Source organism: Lissotriton helveticus, chromosome 12, assembly GCF_964261635.1.
Source record: "Lissotriton helveticus chromosome 12, aLisHel1.1, whole genome shotgun sequence".
Lineage (NCBI taxonomy): Eukaryota > Metazoa > Chordata > Amphibia > Caudata > Salamandridae > Lissotriton > Lissotriton helveticus.
In genome coordinates, this window is record NC_136073.1 from 47,373,942 (window position 1) to 47,395,400 (window position 21,459).

At 48.6% G+C, this 21,459-nt stretch overlaps 1 protein-coding gene across 2 annotated transcripts in view; it reads right to left on the reverse strand.

Moving 5' to 3' along the window:
- Positions 1–974: 974 nt before the first annotated feature.
- The window catches only part of NEURL4 (neuralized E3 ubiquitin protein ligase 4), a 265,245-nt gene continuing 244,760 nt past the window's right edge, over positions 975–21,459 (reverse strand). For both annotated transcript variants that reach the window (XM_078669741.1, XM_078669742.1), the window contains exon 29: positions 975–5,824. In XM_078669741.1, the coding sequence (XP_078525867.1) occupies positions 5,620–5,824 (205 nt within the window). In that variant the 3' untranslated portion in view covers positions 975–5,619. The remainder of the gene's footprint in view (positions 5,825–21,459) is intronic.

Sequence of the window (21,459 nt, forward strand, 5' to 3'; positions counted from 1 at the left end):
ACATTGTCAGAACCTGGGAATGCTCAGGTGGTCATTTAGCCATTTTCTTAGTCTTGCAAATGAGACTGATTTTGAGCACAGAAAAATTACAGTTTTTGCTTTTTAAGTGCAAACGAGGAAGTAGATTTTATTTTTGCAAGGAGAGCAATTATCAGGTGTCTCTTCTGGTCCTGAAGTCTCTTCACTGTTTATAATAAGTATGGACATTATCTACACATATTTTTCTTGTAGTAGTTTCTATGACCCTAAAGATAGTTTCTGATAACCAAAATTGAAAGAAATCTTTCCTCAGTGCAATTAAGATTGATACAATGCTAGCAAGTAAATTAGGCTAAATAAATAGCCAAAGAAGAGGTATTGACAGTAGAACCTTAGCATCTCAACCACACTGGAAGGAGTTTGAGTCACACCGTGACATTGACAGACTGCAACAAATATACTGTTGCTTTAATGTTGAGCGTATAAGTCCTCAGTTAGGTACACAGTGACTACTGAAGGATTCTAGCCTGGCAGCCAAACATGCAAATCTATGAATTTTCAAATACTGGAGGAACAATTTACACTAACACCAACCATTACCCTAACCATGTACCGAGCACACCCTACAACTAATCCTATCTCTAACCCCAAATCTATCTGAGAACCTAATAAGTTAACATTAACACCAACCCTAAAAATGGGAGTAAAACTTAACTGAACACTCACCTATCGTTTTTAAAGCAATTTTTGTTTTTAGCCCTTAAAGTTTTGTCCCAGCAAAAGACGTCACCCACTTAGCACCAAATGCTAAACAATACCCAAGGCATTAATGTTTATTTGACTATCAACATCCATCTGCAATTTAGCTGTGCTTGCAACACTGGGCATTTTCTACTGAGTCAACAAGCAAACACTACCACATTCTTACACTCACGCAGGCGAAATGTGAATACCTTAATTACCAAAATAAGCCCTATAGACAAAAGAAAAGCAAATTTTATTATAAATCGGGGAGATTTATTTAACAGTCTGTACAATAAAGTCACTTTTTGTTTTACAAAACAATTTTTTTAATAAATGATAAAGTGAAAAGCAGCTTATGAAACAGATGTAAACTCCCCAAAATTCACATTTCAACAAATTCACCCTTTTAATAAATAAGATGCAGCCATTGGCTGACCAGTGCGGGACTCAGGAGGGGAGCAAAGAAGATTAAGTGCCAAGAAACAAGAGAGCGGTACCAAAAGAAAGGAGGGAGAGGTAGTGCGCATTGGGGTCCACCTCCCAAACTGGACAAATTAAGAGAATAATCTGCAGGCACCAAACGAGACACCACTTGAAAAATGTTTTGTGCCTCCCAGTGAAAGCAAGGACTCAAATTCTCTACCAAACTAGAGAGATTGCTTTTCACATATGGGAAGCTGAATGGTATCTCAACAGCCCCATCCTTCTTAAAGCAACTGTACTTTTAGCCAAAGAAGGTTAAAAAATGGGTCAGTTAGTGCCTGGACTTAGAAAGTGCAGAAACAAATCAATAAAGACCAAACCACGCATTTCGATAGGAAAGTAGGGCTATTTTACCTCTGATACAAACCACAGATTAATCTAGTGTGAGAGGAACAGATCACAGCGTGAGAATTATATGCTCTTAATCCTTGTGTGCGAGGAAAGATGAAGTTCTATAGCTTCACCACTGAAGAATGTTCAGCATGCACTTTTCAAGAACACCCCTTTCCAGGTCAGGAGATCCCTACAATTGGAGTAAAATGTTTAAAAAAGGTTGGCCTCACTAAATGCCTTTCACCACCTGCCTGCCTCTTCAGTACACCAACAACCACTTTGAAAAAGTTATTCTTAAGGACCAAAAGGGAAAACTTGGCCAGGCTGAATACATTGAAGGCAAGGGTGGTGGCTGGGTAACAGGTCTCACTGGCCACCCTTGCTGTTCAGTGGCACACTACAACAACAATGTAACAGAAAGCAATACTGAGGGCCCAACTGGAGTTTTTAGGGCCTAAATGGCTTTGCCTGTTTAATGTAAACATGCTAAGCTGTTCTTACATCCATATCTGAGGTATTAGTTCAAAACTGGTGGAAGCCAACTGGGAAGACTGGCAATCTGATTCAGATAAAAGTAGCAGATGAGGTTTGATTATAAATGCAGATTATTATTAAGGACTACCTTACCTGGAGAAGTCTCAACCAAATATGGATCAGTACAGAATGCCCACATCTTACAACTTTTCCAGCAGATGTATTAAGCGAAGACATTCAATAAAGACAATATCTTAAAAGGTTCAGAATGAAACGTTTCAAGGCAGTAACATCATTCTCCAGACTAAAGGTTCGCTCCTAAGAAGGGATTAATCGTGCTCCTTCCATGAAACTCTTAAATAAACTGAAATTACCTGTGCCCCCATGACACAGAGAACCTGACAACTTGGAAGATTAAATCACAGAACATAACTGAAAACAGATGAAATTTGCACTTTAATCGCCTGGGCAGATTGTGCCACAAGCTGCTGGAAATGGACGATTAGACCGATAAAGTGTTGCACAGACATGGGCAGTAGGGTAGTGCCCTAGTACACGCTGGGAAGGTTACATTTCTACGCATACTATAGCCTATGAAAGCTTGCGTTGAGGTGCTAGGATTTTTTTGAGTGAGGCACACATGTTCTCTGGGATAGGATGAAGTGCTATAGACCTGATGTGCGGGGGGATGCTTGAGGTTTCAATGTGAGCGTAGAATATGAGGGATCATTCTGTGAGGACAGTCTAGTGTTACTTATGTGAAGATGAGTACCCAAGTTCTCTGTCCGAGCACGAAACACTTTTGATCACTTTGTGAAGCTTGGTAAAATGAGCTTCTATGACATGAGGCAGACTAGAGGGGTTTGTGGGAAAGCAAAGAATACTTGAAAAAGTAATGCTTAGGCTAGCCTTATGGACAATGTAATGTTCACTGCCTGAATATGAGAAGGGTGAGGGAGACGAGAAGGAAAAGGGTACGAATGTTTGTAAGCATGTGTGCGTTGTGGGTGAGAACACTTAAACTACATGCATGAATGTTTCCTGTGGGAGAACATGAAAGATTAGCGTTACGAATGTAAGGTTAGGGAAAGATATTTGAGATTTCATGTGTGAGGATGCAGTGCTATGTTCTGTGTGACAAGGAGAAACCCAGAATTGAGTTGTGGGACACCTCTTCAGTACCAGGATTGTCTTACTCTCCCAAAAATGAGACAACTGGGTTCTTCAGTCATGAAGAGGTGGTTAGGTGCCAAAGTTCATGATCTTTGTGCGATGAGACTTAGACTCCTGGAGTGACAGCAATAAAGAGGAAAGAAGGGTTGGCTAAGTCAAGATGAACAATGAAGTAATCACTCTCCAAAAGACCCGAAGTGGGGACATACTGAGAAACTGAGCTTAATTCCAAAATGTCGATAGGTAGTGCACCATCAGTCCAATGACAACTATGTTAAGCAAGAAAACCACTACACACTTCCAAGGAACCCAAGTTCTCAAAACAGATATGCAGCCCAGAGCACAATTTGCCTCATTTGTGTACCCAGGAATGTTTCAGAGTCTCCTGTTCTGCTAGGATGACCCTTTTGAGTGGGTCATCCTATAGCACCCCATTTATCTTGCGAGTAGGCTACCCTAACATGCCCGCTACCTTAGTTGTGAAATACTTCTTTAACTTGTGGTGGAAAGTTAGTCTTTGCTCTAGGACTATGGGATAATGCTTCTGTGATTGTTCCATCTTCCTCTGGGTTACAGTTACTCAGGACCCCCTTTTTCATCAGGCATTCACTATGCCAGGCTTCCATTTGCCTCAATTGCGTAATAGCAGTTTACTCTACCGCTGATATGTATTAGAACAGAATTTGTTTTGATCCAGGTAGAACACAGCCCAGACTGTTTAACTCCATCACATGTGCAATATTCTGTTTAGTTTTGTGTATTTGGTGTGCAGTATCCCAGTGATCTCCTCTGTAACTTAGGAACTCAATAACACTGGTGTGCTGTGGCAACAGAGATGCTGTGAGCAGTAATGAATCCAGATGAAGTTCTTTCAAATCATCGCTTAGAAAGTCAGACAACAGCAGGCCCCTCAGTTCTCATTCAACTGTATTGTGCTCAAGGTAAAAAAAACATAAAGTGCTGAAAAAAAAGTTTGACTAAAAATCTTCAACTAAAAAACTCACAGGTCACACAGCCTGGCACAGACCCATACAATACTACCAGACTTAAGCATATCCCAAAATGTAAACCCTGATACACATAAAATCACTTCGGGTTACAACGTGGTCTACACCTGCACTGAGGTCTAGGCAGCTTTGTTGCCGTCAGTTATTTTACATCTGTGTGTGTACATAAACACACACATGTGTAAACATACACACAACACACTCCCTTAAAATACACTCAAACTGCGCACTCCCATATTCAGACATTATGTGCAAACAATACAGACACAATCACTGCACCGCTATGCAGACACAATCCATGCCACTATGCACAGATACATTTGTGCACAAAGTGTTTTCTTAAATGTGTAGCAAAATCTCACACTTATTAAGGCAATAATGGCTGTGTACAGAATACAACCAAAAACCCAACCAGTCCCTTCCACATGCACATACATTCCTCTACATATGAATTCCATACACTCCCTAACCATGTGCACCAAGCACTACCCTCAATACATGTTACTACTCATGTACACAACGCTCTACATTAAACAGGCACAGGAGATCTCTGATAAATGCACACCACACACATCCCTTCACATGAAGCGAACATGCAGCACAACAACAGGAACATAGCCTGTTCTCAGCTGGTAAAAAAAACCAAAAAAACATTAGGAGAAAGACCAGGTCCAAGAGCAAATTATCACTGTGTCCCCCAGTCCCCTTTCACCCATGTCCCTTTTCACCCAAGACCTCTCTGCTCAAAGGGTGAAGCATTACTGTGTATGTTATCCTTGGCGCCCAACACATTCCTCCTGTTGTGTACTGAACCCCGAACTTACATAGTTCTTTCAGCAAAGCACTTCCATATTGTGTCATCTCAGTCATCTTTCCAGATACACAGGGACATAGACTGCTCAGACAAACATTATGGAAGAGGGTATCTAGTGTTCAGTCACAAGGGATTTTCTGTTGTTTCTCTGTACACAAGTATACGTCTTTGGCCACTGCTCGATTTGCAGGAGGAATAGTACTTGCTCCCCCCCCATTAGCGGACACATTCTTGGCATCAAGAATCCAAAGCAATTAATGGTTAGTTCTTTTGGCGGGCTCCTCCGCTCCCTCCATTGTGCAAATATATCCCCGCCACTAATCCAACATCCACAACGGAAAGGCCTTAAAATGCTGAACGACACATTCCTGCTTAAGAGCTTTGCTCCTCTACATCCCCCTGATAAAATTCAAAGCGACCAAGTGGTTGTAAATCGTGCGTTATGAGCTCAGTTCATGGTCTCAGCAGACTGAAATCTGTGCTTCAATCGGATGTCTTCGCCAACAATCGCAGTCTCCTTCAGTCACCCGTTGGTCCCCCAAGTCAGTCTAGTTCTGGGAGATAATAAAGTGTTTCCACCCCCTTTTGTTCCTACAAATTCCAGTCTTTCAATCACTCCAAGTGGACCAGCAACCCATAGAGCACAACAGCCCCCTTCTCCTTGGTGACCCAGTCAAGTTCACTGCTGCTGAAACGTGGGTCCACAGGCTCTGTGGCACTGACAGTCTGAGGCCCCACCTTGTAGGAACCTGGCTTCACACACACTTGAAGGGCCACCTGCGCCATGTGCTGCCGGTGAGATTTTGGGTCCTTGAAGCTGTTGAGTAGAAAGGGCAGAATTAGTCACCTTATATGGGAACAAAATTAACTTTACAATGAATCTGTTCAAATGAACCCATAGCCTCAGTTCCATTAACAATCTGTGAACAGCACCATAAACTGTTTCTTCTGGTACAGCTTTGTGTGTATGGTACGAGGCAAGCCAGCGTGCATCGTACACAGGCATGCCTTTTTCCCCTCTATTGTTAAGTATCCATTGCAAGGTTCCTCCTTATAAAACAAACGAACTGCTGCTTTTTGTTTGATGACTGCAGGCCAGTGGAAAGCAAAGAATGTATTCCATTAAGGCAAAGGCGCAAATGCACTGGAAATTAACAACTTGGGAATAAACATGCAGCGAATCCTGACCACTAGGCCTCATGAAACAGTCATATGGTTATGAGGCACATTAGATCTGAAGATGTCTGATGTGCAAGGGAGAAATTACTGCGCAATAAACTTCTTAATGAATGCAAAGGCACTGAACATTAGTCTGGTGATAAACAGGTGGACACAGATGCATTATCCTCTTCAAAAGTAACTTGACAACCTGCCCTGTTCAGTTGGGTCCAAGGGCTGTGAAGTAGGTATTTTATGTGTCACCTAGAAGCTTGATGTCTAGGGAAGTATACACCAAGCAAATGAGAAGACTGATCTTCTTTGTGAAGGCCCAATAACAGATCTATAGTAGCTTGGTAGCTTGCACATGGACTGTGTTATAATGGGGGACTTCCAAGCAGCCACCAGGTTCTGAGGAGAGAGACCTAGAGAGAAGCATAGGCCAGCTGAGCATGATAGGGGGGGGAGAGTGCAAGTCTCTCTCCTCTAGTGTAAAAGTTGCAATTCGGGAGACAAAATATCTTGTTTCTGTAGAAAGTGACTAGTTTCTGAGAACCAGAAAGTGAGCCCAGGCTAGAATCACCACAAACTGACAACGGAATAGACCCTTGCCTTTAGGGAGCTCAGATTAAACGGGTTGGAAAGACAATAACTGTCCTCTTTAATCTAACATCAACCCAGGGACTTTGACAGCTTTTCCTCCTGGAGGCATCTTGAGGTGGGACATGGTCACCAAAGTCAGGCAAGATGAAGTTGAGATGTTGAGTTACTAGCAGTACTTACTTTGAGTCTGTGGTTGCCAGTGGGGTATACCTGGACTTTTTCTTTAGTAGGGACCGGCATTTATTTTTCTCACCCCTCTGACTGAGAGCAAGAGAGGGAAAACAAACAAAGGAGAAAGAAGGCTAGGGAGTCCTCTCCTCCCACAATCACAAAAAGGCAAAAATGTGGCACTGTAGAGACAGCCCTCAGATCACTACTGGACTGGAAAGTAGACAGAAGACCTGCCCTGCTGCGAACTGGACCCAACAAAGAGAGACTGCACCAAAGACTTGACTGCAACTGCTGCACCTGAGGGAACTGAAAAGAGTACTGTGCTAGTTGTGTCCACTTGTGGAAAATCACTGTATGTGTGCCAGGAGTGACTCTGAAGGCTAGTTGGCTAGCCTGTTAAGCTTCAGGACCTCCAAAAGCTAAGGAAACCTGCACCCCTCGAGAACAGAACACGTGACCCTCACTTGACACCGAAGTGCCTGCTGGGAGACTGAGTCTTGATTTTCCAGAGGTGTCTTCAAGTCCTCAGTACCCGTAGCTGAATTGGACCCCGGTCCCCAGAAAGGAAAGATCTGCTTAACCAGGAGACCAGTTGATCAGTGGCGAATAGACCAGCACTGGATTCCACTGCTGCATCATGGGAGAGAGAGTCCTAAGATCGGAGATGACCCTCGAAGTTTATGGATACCAAGTTGGCACCAGGAGAACTCACTGCATCTCTTCCGCATCCTGTATTCCCAACATCAGGACCACTTCTTTGCTGGATTGTGTTAAAGGAGAAAGTGCACTTGGACGTTGCAAGAGACCACAGAACGATGAGAACCCTCACCATGTGAAAAGGGGGGTCAACGCTTGAAAGAGTACCCAATACTTGAAAGAATGGAATGAAGCGAACAAGCCCCCTCCATTACCAAAAACAATCCTGCCCACTCAAAAAGCAACGTCCCTCCGAAGAGGCAATGGCAGTGGAAAGAAGGGCATGGCACACGAAAAACTGTGTACAACCGTAGAATAGATGCGCTTGAAGACCGCCTGTAACTACAGTGCATACCAGTAAGTACAATAAGACCAGAGCAACATGTGTCACGGCTAGAGGCCACATGTGAGTAACAACAAAACATGTGTACCCCGCTCCCCAAAATGACCTACGACGAGGAACTTATAAACTAGAACCTCAACCTAAGTGACTACAGCAGCAACAAGGGGACCCCCAAGGCAATGGAGGGGAAAGAAGAGGCCGGGAGGGTGGAAGGAACATGGGATCTGTACACCAGAAGATCTGGGGGGGAAGAACAATGAAGCATGTAGCCTATCCACCCAAAATGAGAAAGGGTGAAGAGCCAATGCGGCAAAGCAGAGCGATATGCCCTGCCCCTGAGGTAGACGAGCCAGAGCACCCCTCCAGAAGGCTAAGGCCACCTGAAAGGAGGCCAGTGGACAGAACTCCACCTGAAAGGCCGTCGCAGAATGGGGACTATGGGTGGGCGTTAAGGAATCTGCGGCTAGACTGTCTCTCTACCAGATACATCGTTACCGAAGGTAAGTAACTCGTTCATCTGACAGAGACATCTAGCCGCAGATTCCTTAACTTAGAATAGATACCAAAGTCATACCCCATTGGAGGAGGGACTGCGACTGAAAACCCACAGAGTTCCAAACAGAAGGAAGTCGTCAATAATATTGACCAAAACACAGCGGGGACAGCAAATGCCAGCACGGCTAAGACCAGACACACGAGGCTCCGCAGGAAAGCCATGAAAAAGGGGAGGCAGAGACACCACAACCCTGCCGTCCAGGCAGGAGGAAAAGGAGATACACGGAACCAACATGGTCAGTGCATGATGGAAGAACATGTATAACTCCTACAAAAAGAAATTCAAGTGAACACCAGATCCCACAGTTCCGCAAGAGAGGCAGTGCAAGAGACGCAGTCCAAGAGAGGGACGAGACAGTAGGTCAGCGTCAGAGCAGACAGACCAGTCTTCAGTAAAGCCATCATGGAGCTGTGGAATTCGTATTGACAAACTCCTAGACCATGTACTCAAAAATGGCTTCTCTGGCAATGTTTCATGTGTTATTTGATGCTGTAACTGTACCTCTAAATCTGAATAAAAAGAACGTAGAAAATGGCTTCACTGCACTTACAGTGTCCAATAATGGACTCAGACAGTGTAGGGGAAAACTGTTCAGGCAGCTATGCCCTCGCCTGTGGTATAGAGCACCCGGCTTTAAGGCTGTAAAGCCTGCCAGAGGGGTGACTTACCTAAGCCATAGGCAGTGGTGGGTAGGCACGGCACCAAGGGAGGTGTGCCATGTCGACTCTTAGTTTAGTCACAACACATAGCATGTTATGGCAGGGTTGATGTGTTTGGTGCGGGGCCCCTTAGGGTGGCACAATACATGCAGCAGCCCTAAAGGACACACTCTAGTCACAAGGCACTTGGTACCACTGGTACCTTTTCCAAGGGACTTACAAGTATCCAATTATAGGAGCAATGTTTCAGTTTTGGGGAAAGAACACAGGTGCTGAGGACTGGTTAGCGGGGTAACAGCACACACAGTCAAGTTAACATCCGGTATCTGGCAAAAGGTTAGGGGCTAACCATGCAAAAAGGGTTACTTTCCAACACACCACCACCCCCAAACGAAAGAGGATGAGACTAACCCAAGACATCCTTAATTGTCTAAGTGGAAGAACCTGGAAAGTCCATCTGCATTGGCATGGGCAGTCCCAGGTTTGTGCTCCACTGTAAAGTCCATACCCTGTAGGGAGATGGACCACCTCAACAGTTTGGGGGTTTCACCTTTTATTTGCATTAGCCATCTGAGAGGTCTGTGGTCAGTTTTGATAAATTGAGTCCCAAACAGATAGCATCTATGCTTCTTCAGGGACCAAACCACAGCAAAGGTCTCCCTCTTAAAGGCACTCCAACGCTGTTCCCTGGGGAGTAGCCTCCTGCTTACAAAAGCAACAGATTGGTCTTGGCTCTCAACATTGGTCTGGGATAGGACGGCTCCTATACCTAGATCAGAGTCATCGGTTTGCAAAAAGAACTGCTTGAAGTAATCTGGAGTTTTGAGAATGTGTGCTAAGCACATAGCCTCTTTCAGGGTGTCAAAAGCCTTTTGACAACTAACTGTTCAGTTTACTTTCTTTGACATCTTCTTTGAGGGGAGTTCTGTAAACTGGTAGTGCCCATCAGATGTGGATCAATCAATCAAATATTTGTAGAGCGCACTACATTCCTGTGAGGGTGTCCAGGCGCGAGGGGGGGTGGGGGTGGGGGCGGGGGGGGGGGCTGGGGGAGGAGGTTGGGCACGCTACTGATCGAATAGCCAGGTCTTGAGTAGCCTCCTGAAGGTGAGCAGGTCTTGGGTCTGTCGTAGGTTCAGTGGGAGGGTGTTCCATGTCTTGGCGGCGAGGTGGGAGAAGGACCTCCCGCCAGTGGTTGTTCTTTGGATGCGCAGGACGCTGGCAAGTGCGAGGTCGGCGGAGCTGGCGGTTGGGGGTGTAGAAGAAAAGTCGTTTGTTGAGGTAGGCTGGGCCAGTCTTGTGGAGTGCCTTGTGTGCGTGGATGATGAGCTAGAAGAATATCCTCTTGTTGATGGGCAGCCAGTGCAGTTTTCTCAGGTGGGGGGTGATGTGGCCGTGGCGTGGTACGTCGAGGATCAGTCGTGCTGAGGCATTTTGGATGCGTTGCAGTCGTTTGATGAGCTTGGTCGAGGCTCCTGTATAGAGGATGTTTCCGTAGTCAAGTCTGCCGCTGACGAGGGCCTGGGTGACTGTTCTTCTTGTATCTGTCGGGATCCACCTGTAGATCTTGCGGAGCATGCGGAGGGTGTTGAAGCAGGAGGAGGAGATGGCGTTGACTTGCTTGGTCATGGAGAGCGTCGAGTCGAGGATGATTCCCAGTTTGCATGCGTGGTCAGTGGGTGTCGAGGCTGCCCTCAGTGCCGTTGGCCACCAGGAGTCGTCCCAGGCTGAAAGGTTGGAGCAGAGGATGAGGAACTCCGCTTTGTATAATGTAGTTTTCTCTTTGGCTCCTTAGGCCATGCCAATCTGCCAGTACCCTGCAGTTAAGTCATAGGTGCTGAGAAATGTGGCTGCCCCCAATCTGTCTGTCAGCTCATCACCTCTGGGTATGGGGTCAGATTCTCTTAGTGACAGCATTGAGACCTCTGAAGTTCACACAGAACCTCATTTCTCTCTTTCCACCCTGAGGGTGAGGTTTGGGGACGAAGACCACTGGCTGGCCCAGGGACACTCAGAGGGTTCAACAACCCCTAATTCCAGCATCTTACTTACTTCAGCTTTGATGCTTTCCTGAACTTGATCAGACTGCCAATAGATCTTTGTTTTGACAGGCAAGCTGTCACCAGTGTCCACCTCATGTGTACACCAGTTTGTCTGTGCAGGGTTAAGGAGAAAAGATCCACATACTCTTGCAGGACATGCCTACAGCCAGCCTGCTGTTAGGCAGTGAGGATTTCCGAGTAGATACCTCCTTCAACTGACACATGAATGGGTGAAATTGTTTTGTAGGCGTCCAAAGCCCCAAGGAACACACTGTGCCATTACCATCTTGAAACTGTTATAGCGCGGAATCCGCCTTCTCTCCGAATTATCAAAATCCCTCGAAGGGCATTTCTATCAGTGATGCCTGAACATTGCCAGAAAATCGGACAACCACTTAGAGGTGTGACTGCAGAGCCCGATAGTGATACCAACACCTCTGCAATACGATCTGTGAAATCTAACCCTGCGTGGATAATGTATTTTGCTGCATCCTGGACAGCATAGATCGTCTGGATAAAGGAGGTCCTAAGGTCTTCCAGGACTGCAGTCAAGCTCACGCTAGCCATGTCCCATGAGGCATGTGTATAGTGTTCTAACAGAGACACTGCGTTTATGACCAAAGTGCCAAGCTGGCAGAAATAAACATTTGCTTGCCAGACACATCAATCCTTTGGGAATCTCTGGTTGTAAATGAGTTAGGATAAGCCTTAACACACAGATCTGTTTAACCAGACTTTCCAGGATAGGGTGCTTGGTAAGAAAATCAGGACCACCAGACGCAGGCCTGTGCTGTCTGGCCACTTACTAACAGGAGGGCAAGAACATGTTTTTGACCACCTAGCCATCAAGGAGTCATTATCATCAAATAAACTTAATTCGGTTTTATACATAAAAGGCATACAGACATCAATAAAACCACTTCCCGATAACAGAATGACAATTAAAATACATCCCATATCGTCAGAACACAAGATAAAGGTACTGAAATACATTACAAGAATTAATCACAGCTTGCCCTAAGTCTGACAGCGACCCGGAAAAAGTTAAGGGTGTACAAAACTGTTTCCTTAAATAGAAGTTGTAATAAGATAGAAGCTGGTCTCACCCACCTAAAACCCTCTTTTTTGAGAATGGGGATAATAAATAACTTTCAAGCAACAGTATAAAAGGTACAGAACATTAAAAAGTGCATCATGCCCTGAGGAGAGTCACTGTCGCAGCCACAGGGCATGAGGCACTGACCTCTGTGGGAACCAGTAGGATGTGCCAAAAGTGGAAGAGTTCGAGCCAAAACCTCGTCAATAAAAAGTGGTCATGAATACTTTGAAACCCTAAAAGATAAGGCTCTGTGGTTGGCACTGTTTTCAGCGCAATGTACTTAAGCACGCTAGGCTTACACAGCTCTATTCCCTCTGTATCGCCGCAGCACCTTCTTAACAAGCATTTACAATGCAATGGTTTTGCCTTTGTTAAAGTTAGAGCTATTGGCATTGCTCTTGACATTATTTTTATTTTATTTATGTTTTGTTTTAACATAAATACATGGCATTGTAATTTACAATGCCACTAGCTTTATCTCTCGCAAATGACAGACAAAAACACCCACACAATGCCCTTCCACACACACAGCCACACAGAGCCCCCCACACACACAGCCCCCCACACACAAAGCCACACAAAGCCCCCCCACACACAGCCACACAAAGCCCCCCACACACACAGCCACACAAAGCCCCCCACACACACAGCCACACAAAGCCCCCCACACACACAGCCACACAAAGCCCCCCACACACACCCACACAGAGCACTCTACACACACTTACACAGCACAAGCAGGCAACAGGGGCACACGGAGGCACAAGCAGGCAACAGGGGCACACGGAGGCACAAGCAGGCAACAGGGTCACGAAAACAGAGGCACAAGCAGGCAACAGGGTCACGAAAACGGAGGCACAAGCAGGCGACAGGGGCACGAAAACGGAGGCACAGGCAGGCAACAGGGGCACGAAAAAGGAGGCACAAGCAGGCGACAAGGGCACGAAAACTGAGGCACAAGCAGGCAACAGGGGCACACGGAGGCACAAGCAGGCAACAGGGGCACGAAAACGGAGGCAAGCAGGCAACAGGGGCACACAGAGGCACAAGCAGGCAACAGGGGCACAAGCAGGCAACAGGGGCACAAGTAAGCAACAGGGGCACACGGAGGCAACTGCAGGCAGGACACTACCGGGCTGTGCCTTGGGACTGAGGACGCCGTGAAAATGGGGCATGTTATAGCGCCATAATTCTGTGAGTACTGACCCCCCTCCTTAAGGTGTGGAGCTCTCGGCACTGACCACTCGGCCACTGGTGGGCGTCATCACTGTACCAGCCCTCTCTTGGAAACTGGGAGCCCCGGCTCGTGCTGCTCTGCGGGGACAGGGTAGGTGGACAAATTCTGTCCGTGCAGCGAACGAGGGTGCGGCGGGCCTGCTGTTGCCCGGATCCTCCTGCTGAATACTGTGAGGAGCGAGGGAGCTCCGAGTGACCAGCCCGACACTACCCCACAAAGACTGAGGGCGGAGGAAGGTGCGGTAGTGGGAGCTGTAAGAGCGACATACACCCGACTCTCCAGGACCCCCTGAATGCGCCGCCGTGCACATCGGTCGGCTCACCGGCCCCCCACGCAGCAAGGGTCATACACGGATGCACGCTTTTGAGGGGTGCTGTGTGCTCGTCCCTGCCGCTGCCTCATGGTGTTTGCGGACGACATACACCCCATTCCACGACAGGGCCACCAGGGGAGGGGGCGAGAGAGAAGGAGGGAGAATCAGCGGGAGGGAACGGACAGACGGAGAGCGGGATGGGGGGTGCCGGGGCAGGAACGGACACACGGAGAGCGGGAGGAGGGGTGCACCCAAAAACCAACAAGAGAACGATGACATTTGCTACCACACTCCTCCATACATAATGTGACATCAGCATGCACCCTGGCCTTTTCGACAGTTCACCACTCATACCCTTACTTATTGCTATAGTCATCCACAAAGAACACAACTCACTGCATACCCTTCCTCTTCTTAGTAAAACCCATGGTGACCTGACAGTAGCTAATAATTGCACAGTTTTGCATGACCACAGATTGTCCCTAACAGTATCTACAACTTTAGCTCTGCACTGGTAGGCACTCTGCACACATCCCACTAAAACTTTGTTAAACATTGTTCATGACATTAAAGGTAAATGAACCTAATTTTCTATCAGAATAACACCAGATGTACCTTCTTTGTTAAATATCTCTAGAAAGAACCAAACAGCATTCTCTGTGATCACTTGATCCACAAATGTCACTTCCACTCACTTGTGATAAATGATTGATCATAGCTACTGTCTAGTTTCAATGACAGACCTAAATGTAGAAAGTAAAAAAAAAAGAGAACCAGCACCCACTGACTGCCACACACTTTCAAGGCATATAATAGAACCTTCAGCTGGAGAGATAATCACTAAATATTTATGAGTCGACCTTTCCATCCCATCCCTGACACCAAAAGCCATTCTTAATAATTATTTTGACCAAATTATCATCCAAATAACTATATCAACATGACCCCTCCGGTGTCACAAATGAAGTGAGATGTTTCGAATCCTGGTGTAACTCAATTAATGTATGCTGCAGACATATCTAAAATTGTAAAAACTGAAATAACTTTCAATGTAGCTAGCATCTCATTGATATGCTGAAGCAGTTGACAATCCTCCAAATTTTGCGATTAAGATTGCGTAGATCCACACATAGACGCAAAGATTTACCTGCTTCAAGTGCCAACATAATTTGAGATAACTCCCCCTCTTCTATGGGCTCAATAACAGACATGGAACACAATTTGTCAAGTTCTTCCTTCAATTCTTGTCTAGGACAGAGAGGCACTGTTACAAATGGGGTTTCTGGTTCGCTAGGGCATGCACCAAAGCCAGGCAGAAACCACCACTCTAGTCAGGGCAAAGGAGGTACAAGCTGAAGATAACCCCTGCTCACCCCCTTCGTAGCTTGACCAGAGCAGTCAGGCTTTTCCTAAAGTCAATGTGTAAAGCAGTTGAGCAACACACTCATACATCAGCGACACACTAGGCACACCACAAAAGAAACTCCACACAAGGTAATATGAATTATCCATAAAAACACGTTAGAACACAATCACATATATATACTGTGCCACCAGGCTCTTGTCATGACTTCACAGGTAGTACATAAATCAGTGTGCCAATCGGGCAGTTGTCATAACTTTACATACATCACAAGACCAATCGGGCCACTGTCATGACCATTACAGTTAGGGATAGTCAATAACTATTTGTAGAAACTGTACTTAGTATAAAGCATTAGGCATAAGCATCACATAAGTCGCACATCACTTTGTCTCAGAGGAGGCCATAGGACCATAAGTCCCCCAGAAACATTTGTGCCCCCTAATGATATCCAGCACCAACATTTAGTCGTGCACCACAGCCCACTTGTAGCAGTGCAAACACCAATACATGAACATCCCAATCAGCACAACACCTGCGCTTTCCTTTGGGTACTTGGTGTCCTTTGTACAGGCTTCCGGGCCAGACACCCAACTACACCAGAAAATGCAGCAGTCCTCGTCCCCGGGGGCCTCCGTTGAGGTTTCACCCCGTTTTGGAGCACAACACCACAAGTAAGGGGTGCAACACACCCTGCCTTAACGCCAAAAATCTGGAGACCCCAATGTAGGCGAAATATCACGGGTAGGGGTGTCCCATGCTCTGCCCACGTTGACCGGGGACCTCCCTTCATGCCAAGGACTGGTCCCATGAGCGCATTGCATGGGGCTCATCAGCCTGAAGCTCAGTCTCACTTACCATTCCCTGGGGGCTGAGCGAGTGTAGGTTGCAGCCGCCTGCTGGTCCGGTCTCCTCACATTCTGCTGCAGGCCGCCTGGTGCGGCTGGGAGGCTCCTGCCATCGTTCACAATGCACGCACCCAGGGCTGCTATCCAGCTAGGGGGTCCATGTCGAAAGCGGCTGAATGGAGCCCGCAAGGCTCCGGTCTCTACTGTGTGTGTCTGGGCCCTACCCCCAACAAGGCTGAGGAAACCCACGGAGCACTCTTCCTCACAGGAGCCCCGCCAAGGACCAGGCTTCCACAGCCTGACTTCCAGTTGGCGTCACGGCTGCTCTCATCATGAGGAAGTAAGAGCCCACTTCTCAGGCTTAGAAGTTTATAGTTAGAAGCGCCCTACCCGTGCTGTACTAAGCAGGGGCGCACATCTTTGGGCCATAGGTTTTTTCAGTGCTTTCCCAGCGCACTATGATATGGGAAAAATGCCACATGAGCCCCACATCTGGGCTCACCTACACCGGCCACAAAAATCCTGGTTTCAGCACCTAGACACCGCAACGGCTTATAGTTTTGTAAAAGAGGCTGAGCTAAGAAAACACACCGCCAGCGGCCCGGGACCCGTGAGCAGCATCGGAGCGGCCGCGCTAGGATTGGCTCGCTCAGGGAGGCTCGTCTGAGAAGGACGCGCTGCCATTGGTCCACCGCCAGGGTCTACACGAAGGAGCTGCGCTCCTATTGGCCGAGGACCGGAGAGGCGTGCGGCGTCATCAGGGGCTCGTCCCGAGAGCCGCGCACGGATTGGACGCGCGCCTGTGCCCCTCGAGAAGAGGCTTTGCTGCCGGGGGAAGTCCTCCTGCCAGCCCCTGGGACCTCGCGTGACTGCTGCCTACCCCGCGTGTGGCGAACTCGTCACCAGAGATCCCCGACTGTTGTGGGGGCATAACGAGGAGCAAGGGGAAGGTGACCGGAAGCGCTGAGAGCGCAGGAGAGACGTGGCGGAAAAGCACTCACGCAAGCAGGAAGGCGGGTGCCGGCAATGCCGGAACAGATTCGGGGGCGTTCCCGGCTTTTGGCTGACGTCGCGTGACGTCGGCAAAAGCCAAAGAATCTCGGGAACGCCCCCGAATCTGGTCCGAGATTGACGGACGGAGCCCTCTCCCAATGGCTAGCCTCCATTTATGGAGCTAGCCAATCGGAGGAGGGGGCGTATCCCGACCCACACACACAACTCAAGAGGTTTTTTGGCGCATGCGCAAAGCGCATGGCCAGGCAAAACCTAAAAAGCACTCTTTGGCCCAAACAAGATCGCTCTTCCATGTAAGCTCGGGGTTGGTAAATAGTTCTGCTCTGCCTAGCCTGGAGAGGGCAACTTTATGTACTGAAGCAATCCAATATGTGAGACATGGTTAAGGGAAAGACAATCCTGTTGGACGTCTTTGCTTAGTGTGTTCTCTTGCTTAGCTCAAATCGTAAGCCACAAGGCCAGGGGACGAAAGGCCAGTTCATCTGAAAGGAAAGATATCCCCAGCACTTTGCATGGTCCCTGCCTCAATATGGCCCCAGATCTTGCTCCCGTAACAGGCCTTAGAAATACATGTGGCTTGGTAGATCTTCAGAAGAGCCCCTATTGGTTTACCTTCCACTCTGCTGGCAAAGTTAAAACAAGCATTTACAATGCAATGGTTTCGCCTTTGTTAAAGTTAGAGCTATTGGCATTGCTCTTGACATTTTTTTTTTTTTGTAAAATTTTTATTTTGATTTGCAAAAAAAAAGAATAAACAGACAAACATCGGGCTGCGGAGGAACCGCACATTACTCCAGAACAGGGCAAATCATTGTGCATGCATCAGCAGTGACCCAGACTATATTACAAGCATATCCAGGCCAGGAGCGAGACCACATAGTAATTAGGACCACAGTACCAGTGGCCTACAAGCCTAGCAGTAGGCCAGGCCATCCAGGATAACCAGAGCTGCAATAAGCTGGGCCCCAAACCTCCAGGTTCCATACAAGCGGTGCAAATAAGCAGCCCGCGGACCCTCCACAGCCCATAAACCATGACAACCAACTGCCCCATCCCACCCCCACCCTCCCCCCTGGTAGTGACGCCATTCACTCATCATTCATTCCACATCCATATTACACTTGAAAGAGGTGCATCGATCTCAATGAAGCCGGACATACCGCCGAGGGTAACCCCTTAGAGAGAAAGTCCACCAGGGGACCCCACTGATATCGGAAGTTCTTATACTGGCCAAGGAAGATGTCCGCCACTCTTTCCAAACTGAGCAACCTCCAAAGTCGTGCATGCCATAGTGACACTGCCGGGGCATCCTTCTTTTTCCAGGCCGCAGCCAGCGTGAGTTTCGCAGCACCTAGGCATAGCCACAAAATCTTCTTATCGGCCCTGGTCTGATAGACAAGGCCAGGGTCACGCAGCCCCAGCAGAACACAAGCCATAGACTCATCAATGGGATAAGTCAGCACTTCCTTTATATGTGAGAGGATTTCCTCCCAGTACGGACGGATCACCGGGCAGTCCCACCAGATGTGGCGGAAGTCCCCCAAAAGCCCGCAGCCCCTCCAGCACTTATCCGAGGTCGCCGGGAAAATGCGGTGAAGCCTAGTCGGGCACATATACCATTGCATGACCGTCTTGAGGTGGGCTTCCCTCAGGTGCAAGGAATGGTTAAAGGTCGTCAGGTCTCGCCAAAGCGCCGACCATTCCACATCCGAGATATCGCGCCCCAGCATTTCTTCCCATTGCCCCATATAACGAGGTCGGGGAGCTACCGTCGATTTGAGCAACAACCGGTATATGAAGGAAATGGCCCCCTTCATGGCGGATGTGCGTAATATAAAGGTTTCAAAAGGAGTCGGCGGTCTCGTAGCCGCCTCCATCACCCCAGGTGACGTGGCCCAGTGAAGCAGCTGAACATGCCGGAATCGTTCAGTCTGGGGGACCCCATAATCTCTCACACAGTTAGCGAAAGTTAGGGTGTCCAGGCCGTGGAACAAATGGGTCAACGCCCGACACCCCCCCTCCCTCCACACCGCAAACGGCCCTTCATGAAGCGCCGGAGGGAAGGCCGGGTTGTAATGCAAGGGCGTAAAGGGCGAAGGGAACGTGGTCCAACGGTCGTCCGCCGCTAGCGAGTCCCACACCTTCAACACTGTGCTCGTAGGAGTGCATATATATGCGTTGAGAGGTCGGTCCTTCTTCGGTTTCCAGGCTAAGTCCCAGATCGACCTGCCGGCAACGCATCGGTCCATATGGAGCCAATGTTTCTCGGAGGTCTGTTGCGACCACTCCACCAACACTCGCAGTTGCGCCGCTTTGTAATATAACTGCAGGTCAGGGAGCCCGACTCCACCCTCAGGTCTCGGCCGACGGAGAACCGCATAGGAGACCCGTGCCTGACCCCCTTGCCAAATGAAGCGCAGTACTTGAGTCTTGAGCCGTCGAAAGAAATCGCTGTCTATGGGGATAGGCAATGCCTGGAACAAATACAAGAATTTAGGGAGGAGAACCATTTTCACGGCATGAATTCTGCCCAGCCATGACAGAAATTTCGGTTTCCACCTGTCCAATTCCGTCCGGGTCTTCGCCAACAAAGATGGGAAATTGGCCTGGAACAGCCCGCCCACTGTCGGAGTCAGATGGACCCCTAGGTAGACGATCGAACCAGTGGCCCAGGCCAGCGGAGTCAGCGGCCGTACCCGGTCCCTCTCGGCCTCCGAAAGGTTAAGATTCAGGATGTAGGACTTGCTATAGTTGACCTTAAAACCGGCCACGGCCTCAAACTCCAGTAAGACCTCCCTGATGAACTGCAGCGAGGTTTCCGGATCAGTAATAGAGAACAAGATGTCGTCTGCAAAGAGCGAAATCTTGTGCTGTTCCCCCGCGAACGGCAGACCTCTGATCCCGACGTGCTCCCGCACCGCTACCGCCAGCGGCTCGATGCTCAGCGCGAACAGCAGGGGGGACAGCGGACAACCCTGTCTAGTACCCCGAGCGTGAGTAAAGAACGCCGACGTATGACCATTCACCGCCACCCGGGACCGGGGGCAGCAGAAATTAGCCTTCACCATAGTGATGAAAGCCTCCGAGAAACCAAAGGCAGTCATGGTATTAAACAGAAACCCCCAGTCCACCCTATCGAAGGCCTTCTCGGCATCCAGGCCCACTAGGACCGCCGGAATACGAAATCTTTCTGCCTTTTCTATTAGATGCACCACCCGACGAGTGTTATCATGCGTCTGGCGCCCCTTGATGAAGCCAGACTGGTCTGGATGGATTAGCGCCGGCATAAGGTCTTGTAGCCTACGCGCCAGGATCGCCGAGTATAGTTTGGCGTCCAAATTAAGAAGCGCTATCGGGCGAAAGGAGGCGCATTGCGCTGGATCCTTCCCCGGCTTCGGCAAGACCGTAATCATCGCCTCCGCCAAGGAGCCAGCAGAGGAACCGGAGGAGGCCATGTCATTAAAAAGGGTGACTAAGAAGTCGCAGATCTCGGAAGCGTAGGATTTATAAAACACAGCGGTGTAACCGTCTGGGCCAGGTGCTTTGTGAAGCTTCAAGTTCGCAATAGCATCTAACACCTCCTCCCTGGTGATCGGGGCCCCTAAAAGCTCGTTCCATTCCCTGGACACCTGCGGAAGGTGCATACGCCCCAGGTACTCCCTCTGGGCAGCTGCTCCCAGCCTTTCCCCCCCGTATAGATCCGAGTAAAAGCGTCCGAAAATGGCCGCCTTTGTTTCGTCCCGGTGCTGCAACTGACCCACAGAGTCGCGGATCCCCCCAATGTACTCACGTTCCCGCCTGTCGCGAAGCTGTCGGGCCAGGTGCCTCCCCACCTTGTTACCACAAGAGTAGGACTGTCGGCCCAATCTCAGTAGCGTGAACTCCGCCCTGTTATTGTAGTGCGCCCTCAACTTCCCCCGTACCGCCGTGAGAGGCCGGAGGGTCACCCTCGAGGGGTTAAGTTTATGCGCCCGCTCGAGAGATGCCAGTTCAGCCTCCAGTGCCTCCCGATCCTTGCGGCGCAACCTGTTGAGGTGTGCGTTAAGGCTCAAGCACGTGCCCCTAACGGACGCCTTAAAGGCATCCCACGTGTTGGATACAGAGGTATCGGATGGCGGATTGAGGGTAAAGAACTCCCTAATGGCCACCCGCAGCGCCTTGTTAGACTCCTCGTCCCGAAGTACCGAAGCTGGGAAATACCATTTCCGTTGCCCGGTATCTGCCGACGACCAGCGCAGCGTAAGCACTAGCATGCTGTGGTCCGAGACCGAGATGGGCAGGATGGTGGAGTCAAGAACATCTCCTCTAAGAGCCTGGCTGAGGAATACATGATCCAATCGTGAATATGAG